This window comes from Oratosquilla oratoria, chromosome 8 (genome assembly GCF_046742065.1).
Source record: "Oratosquilla oratoria isolate Oo_2021 chromosome 8, ASM4674206v1, whole genome shotgun sequence".
Taxonomy (NCBI): domain Eukaryota; kingdom Metazoa; phylum Arthropoda; class Malacostraca; order Stomatopoda; family Squillidae; genus Oratosquilla; species Oratosquilla oratoria.
The window spans coordinates 17,029,890-17,036,896 of record NC_134784.1 but is presented as its reverse complement, the minus strand read 5'-3'; the positions used below and the strand labels follow the sequence as shown (position 1 = coordinate 17,036,896).

Below are 7,007 nucleotides of genomic sequence, written 5' to 3'. Positions count from 1 at the left end.
GACAAGAAATATGAACATAGTTATGTAATACAAAGGAACACAATTCTATAACATAATTACACATATGACGTAATATCTAATATTACGTTACACCTCCACCGTTTGGGAAAGCTTTTCACTTTCTGTTGAAAAGCTATGTTCTAGAAAGTATGGAGTAGTTCTTCTGCGCAGGGGACAGCTTCTTGCTGTAGTAGGTGATAGCGTGAAGAACTTCATTGTGTTCTTGCAAGAGGGCGGCACCGATACAGGTGTCGTTGGCGTCGACTTGCAGAAGAAAGGGTCGTTGGAAGTCGGGTGCCCTTAGAACTGGTGCGTTAGTGAGAAGGGACTTCAGGTTTTTGAAGGCCGTCTCACAGGTAGGTGTCCACACGAAGTCGTGGTCTTTTCTCAACAGGTCAGTCAATGGTTCTGCTACATCTTGTTTCTCAGATAAGTGTCCTACTTTTATCTGAAGATTTTGTAGTATCTGAGAGTTTTCCAAGGGAATCTCAGGAGGATTAGGCAGGTTATCAGGAGGCTCTTCCGATTCTATTGTGGTAGAGCTGCAAGCTGGAATTGGATCTCTGGAATGATAAGGTTTTAAGGTATTTATGTGACAGAGACGGGAACTCTTTCTTCTGTCTGGAGTTTTGATTATGTAGTTGAGATCACTGGCTCTGGACAAGACTTCATAGGGTCCTTTGTATTTAGCCTGCAATGGATCTCCTGGTATGGGAAGATAAAGTAACACTTGATCTCCTGGAGAGAAAGTTCTAAGTTTAGAATTTTTATCATACCGACCTTTCATTACTCGTTGAGCATTCGCCAAGTTCTCTCTTGCCAACTTCCAAGCTTCTAACAACTTCTCGGTGACCTGGGACACGTATTTCAAAGAAGGAACAGGTGGTTCTTCTTTCATCCATTGTTCATTAAGTATCTTTAGGGGACCACGGACTTCATGACCGAAGACTAATTCTGACGGGCTGAATCCAAGGCTTTCTTGAATTGTTGTTCGGGTGGCGAACAACAAAAAGGGGAGTCCGTCTTCCCAATTTCGAGTGTTCTCAGCACAGAAGATTCTTAACATTGTCTTGAGCGTTTGGTGAAAGCGCTCTAGAGCACCTTGTGATTGAGGATGATAGGCGGAGGAAGTTACATGATTTATACTTAGTGTTACAAGAGTTTCTCTAAACTTGTTGGAAAGAAAATTACTTCCTTGATCACTTTGAATGTTCTTAGGAAATCCTACCATAGTGAAATATTTCAACATTTCTCTGATTATGTTTTGAGCTTTAATATTTTTCAAAGGAATTGCTTCTGGAAAACGAGTGCTCATACACATGATTGTGAGAATGTACTGATTTCCTTTACTTGAAGGAGGTAAAGGTCCTACACAGTCAATAAGAACTTTTTTAAATGGCTCTTCCATTACAGGAATGGGATGGAGTGGAGCTTCTACAATTTTCTGGTTGGGCTTACCTACAAGTTGACATGTATGACATGTTTTACAATATTGGGCAACATCTTTGACAACCGTGGGCCAATGGAAATGTTGGGTTATGTTGAACAAGGTCTTTCTTACCCCTAAGTGACCTGCTAAGGGAGTATCATGAGCCAATCTTAGAACATTATTCCTGAAACCAAGAGGGAGGACTATTTGATTCCTTACTTGCCATGGCTGGTCAGCGGTTGCGGTGGATGCTCTCCATTTTCGCATTAGGACTCCGTTTTCTATATAGAAACCTCGTGACATATTTTCAACTTCTTCTGGAGATGAAACAATCTCGTACAAATCTTTAAGAGAAGGATCTGACTTCTGTTCTTTGATTAATTCTGCTCTAGATAGAGAAACTGGTGAAGAAGAAGATGGGTCTGTTTGGGAGAATAGGGATTCTAAATTATAAGTCTCCTCTTCAGATTTCTTGTACTGAGATCTGGTTACAGCACAAGCGGGAAACAACTGTAAGTTATCTGAAGGTTCTACTGAGGTCTTAGGGTTATTTGTTATTAAGGGAGAAATGACTTTGCTTCCAGCGATGTCATTGGCCAACAATAAGGATATTCCTACTATGGGAAGAGAGTCTACTACTGCTACTTTAACCATTCCGGTTGTTAAATCAGACCGCAAGAAAACATTATGTAATGGACATTTTACAATTCCTCCAACTCCTTCTATCAATATATCATAACCTGTATATGACTCACCTAGATTCTGCAAGACAGAATTTAAAATCAGACTTTGCTTTGCTCCTGTGTCTCGGAGTATGGAAATAGGATATTGTTGTGAACTACTACTATGAGATATAGTTCCTGAAGATACAAATGGTTTGAAACAAGGATCATGATTTGATGAGGGGGGTTCTACATTACTTGACAATACCGGCTTCTTTGGTAGTTTATCCTGAATAGAGGATTTTGAATCATCTGATTTTATATTACTTACAAGAGTTGGTGTCTTATTGGAGAATGAGGGTGTCAGTCTCTTTCTGCAATTAGAAATGTGATGGCCAACCTGTTTACAATATGAACAAGTTACAGGGGGATTAGTCTTAAACCTTTCCATTCTTTGCCAAGGTTGGTTTGGAGGATATTGATTGAAATCAGACCTGTAACTGAAATGTGATGGGCTAGACTGACTTTCAAAGTGTTTCTTTGGGGACCAAGGATCAGAGTATTTTGTTGAATCTGGAATATATGACTTTGACTTTTGGGATTCCATTTGTCTTGACTTAGGTTTATGATTTAGTGTGAACTCATCAGCCAGTACAGCAGCTTTAGTTAAAGTTTCGGGAACATGATCATCTATAAAAATCCTAAGATCTGTCTCTAAGGTATTCTTAAACTGCTCCAATAAAATCAACTGTTTAAGTCTATCTAAGGTGTCCGTTTCACTAGCCAAACACCACCTATTGAATAACCTCTCTTGTTGAGCCGCATATTCTACGTATGTTAACTGAGGTGTCTTCCTATAATTACGGAATTTCTGTCTATAGGCCTCTGGTATTAGTTCATAAGCTTTTAAAATACAAGCTTTCATATTATCATACTCGCTTTCTGCTTCTGAAAGAGAAGTATAAATTTGCTGAGCCTTACCCTTAAATTGTGTTTGAATGATTAATGGCCAATTTTCTTTAGGGATTTGTAACTGTTGCGCCAATTTTTCCCACTGAAGAAAGAAAATTTCTGGCTCTCCTTCTGAAAATTGGGGTAGAAGTTTTACATACTTGGAAATATCTATATGACCTTCCTGAACTACGGGTTGTCTATCAACAATCCTAGCTTCTACTTCTGCCTTCTTTAATTCTAACTCTGCCAATTTGACTTTAGTTTCGTTCTCTCTTTCTATTTGTTTCACTTTAGCTTCCTCTTCTCTAGCTCTAAATTCTGCCTCAATTTGCATTTGTTTCAGTTTAGTTTCCTCCTCTTTAGCTTTAAATTCTGCCTCAATTTGCATTTGTTTCAGTTTAGTTTCCTCCTCTTTAGCTTTAAATTCTGCCTCAATTTGCATTTGTTTCAATTTAGCTTCCTCCTCAAAATCTACTCTCCTGACCTTTAATTCAATCTCCTTAATCTTAAGTTCGGTTAGTCGTGCCTCTATTTCTAACCTATTTGAAGGAATTTGTATAGCTGTAATCTCTTCTGGAGATAAGATCTCATCTTCGATCAGATTTTCAACAAGTTCCTGAAGTATTTTTTTCTTTCGTAAACTTGTATCAATGTCTACTCCAAAGTGCTTGCCTATTTCTATCAAAGTGTCTTTAGTTTGTTTCTTTAAGAAACTTACCTTGGGATTTTGAACGAATTCTTGAATTATATCATCCATCTCTATAAGAATGTGTTAAATACCTGATCCAATATCCTTGGCAAGGGTCGCCACTTTGTTACGGGCGGCTGGTATGTGTAGAGACGTTACGTATAACGTCTAAGTGCTTAAGAACCAGCTCACTTCTAGAAGCCACTGTAGGACTGAACTATCTGGTCAGTGCCTAGATAATTCGTAAGACTAGAAGTAAAGGTAACAAAGAAGATTCCAGGAAAGGAATATTAAACTAGCGATAAAACTAGTAAACGAAATTATTAATGGAAAATATTTACAGGCAATCAACACAAAAGAGAATGGGCAGTAGGGTCAATGGGACCGTTACATGATTATGGAAATTATCGTTCAAATAAGAAACACAAGATAAGTATGCAATATGGTACTATCTAAGTACAAAGAGATCAGGAACATGCATCAGAATAAGTAATAAGTACAAATATAAGTAAAGTAATGCAATGTATATCAGACACGTAATGTAGGCAAAAAGGGTGATCACTTCACACCAATCGTCTCATGAGTCCAAACTTGTATTTTTATCAAGAGATCAATAGAGCGAAAAATGACAAGGAATGAGCGGTTTCCACCGCTTATATACCATTGGACCGGAAGCGGGATACTTCCGGTTAAGGGAGCGGGTGAGGAGGAGGGTAAGTTAACACGTCAACATGGGTAGTTTTAGGACCCTCGACTCGCTTGAACAATCTATTTATTTAGTAACTGTCAAATCTGTGCGCTCCGAACTATTCAGGATTTCGCTTGTCTGTTTGTTCTACAAGAGTGCGCACCTCTCCGCACGTAGGCAAGATTACATATAGTGGACGGGCGTTACTGCTTAACATTGTTACAATACATACATAGACAAGAAATATGAACATAGTTATGTAATACAAAGGAACACAATTCTATAACATAATTACACATATGACGTAATATCTAATATTACGTTACAACATAAGTAACATTTGCTAATTTTCATTCTTTCAGTACATTCATGGACACATTTTTATTTATTTATTTATTTATTTATTTATTTATTTATTTATTTATCTTTTTTTTTGGGGGGGGTTATGATTTGAAGCCCAACTCCTACAGAAATAATTTAGTATGGCTGACTAAACCGGGTTTATTTCGATTTGATTTGCTTTGGAGGCGATTCGACAGGCCCACACTGATCCGAATGAAACAAGGCGCCAGGACAAAGTTCACTGATCTGGAATTTGGATCAGTGGGTGTGTCACAATACCTCTACACTGAAATGACGAGACTCTTTCCAGCAGTTTATATTCTCTACTCCCCAAGAGTACAGAAAGTGTACATTTTGTAAAAAAAAAAAAAAAAAAAAAAAAAAAAAAAAAAAAAAAAAAAAAAAAAAAAAAAAAAAAAAATCCGTTATCTGTAACTTTATGCTGTTTCCACTCAACAGCGCATTTGGCATGCGGAGGGTCTACGGGCAACAACGCCACATATCTCCAGAGCCCCGGATACAGAAACACCTTCAACTACGCTGCTATGTGCACCTACACCATTAACCTTCGTCCTGATGTTTGTCAACTGAGGTGAGAACTATTTGAATTTCTAAATGCAAAAGTGTTTCTATGCGCGTCAGTTTGCGTTGATAAAAGAAACTATATTCGCGCCTATTCGCATGATTATGTGCTGTGCTAATGACCCAAACATTAACGATCTTCATCACCACCTCAACCACTATGACTGTTGCTGTCTTCACTACTTCCTTCACCATCATCATAAATATCGCTCCCATCCACCAACCACGTCTATTATGAATCAGTGTTCTTAGAATTAACAGGCACTGCACTACGAAAAACTTATGATGTGCTCAAGGCATTTGTAGTTCATAACTCTCCTCGTGTGGCAGATTGGACATCAATGAGCTGGACATGGCACCTCCAGATATTACGGGCAGCTGTGAGGAAGATTTTCTTCGCGCCTCCCAAGACACGAAATTTATCAAACTTTGCGGCAGAACCATCGATAACCACTGTAAGTAATTCCAGGAGATTAATTTTTTTTCTTCTTCTAAAATTACGACAGTAACGATTACGGTTATGATAATGACGATATCCTCATTCCACAGTACTGGTGGCCTTGGCAACTCAAATGACAGTAAGCTTGATGATTTCCTATGATTTAGGTCTTGATAGCAAAATACCTATCAGTGATGTCACAAATTTGGCGTTGTGACACACTGCCTAGTGCTTCCCGTTTTCTTTCGTCTTTTTCAGCTCCTTCGGCTTTTTTTACTTTTCCTTCGCTCTATGGAAGCGCTGGAAGTCTTAAGGCCTCTAATAACTACTTGCTATTTTTGCTCCCCCTTCTCCCCAGATATTGTTGTGAGAGCTTAACATTAATTGGTTACAGTGCCTTATCAAGTCTAGATATATTTTATTAACTCAGGTGTTATAATGTTAAGATTGAAATGTCTCAACTTCTCAATTAGTTTAACTAATTCTCCATATTACAGTTTTGCATCCTTGTACTTTGTAATTATCATTGATACATTTTACCCTAAGTATTACCATTTGATCTTATTTTTTTTCATTGCTTTGGTTGGAGCGTCCGCTGCGTTTCAGACCCCCCCCCCCCCACCTGCGCGCTTTCCACTTCTCGTCTAGGCTAGATATAATTAGGCTAGTTAGGATCATGTGTCCCTTTCTCGTAACTAGTAATTATCTCACAAGACTATTGGAATTGCCTCAACTTCTGCCGAGACGTTGCATCACATTCCTCTCGCAATTTAACGATTGGAAAAGTGCAGTAGGCAGGCCACACTCTCCCATAGAACGCGTCCTCTGTGGACCTCGCTGCCTCGCCAGTGTACAAATACCCACGAACATGAATAAATTATTCTCGTCGTTGGCCATCGCCAATCACGTTACAGTGACTCGTTTTGTGTTCTGGAAACTTACAGAAATAAGAAAATGTGTTTCGTGACGTGCCCCGAAATCAGAATCTGTCTTAGCACAAAAATCTAATCTCCACAACTCCTACCTGTCCTAAACCCACACTGGTCCTCACCAATTACTCCCTCTCTTCCTCTTCTAATCCTCTCAATTAAGACCCTCCCATAACCCCTCCCAACTACACTTAACAAGCTGATCCCTCTGAAACAACTACACTCACACTTGTCCCCCTTTCCCTTGTAAAGTGGAACTATACAGGCACTCCTCCAGTCCTCCGTCAATCTACC

The 7,007-nt window shown here is 38.9% G+C and overlaps 1 protein-coding gene across 1 annotated transcript in view; it reads left to right on the top strand.

Annotated features, from left to right (window-relative positions):
- Positions 1-7,007, top strand: part of LOC143027310 (uncharacterized) — a 64,079-nt gene that overhangs the window by 5,104 nt on the left and 51,968 nt on the right. Inside the window, exons 2-3 of the mRNA XM_076188580.1 lie at positions 5,223-5,355; positions 5,676-5,800. Coding sequence (XP_076044695.1) covers positions 5,223-5,355; positions 5,676-5,800 — 258 coding nt within the window. The remainder of the gene's footprint in view (positions 1-5,222; positions 5,356-5,675; positions 5,801-7,007) is intronic.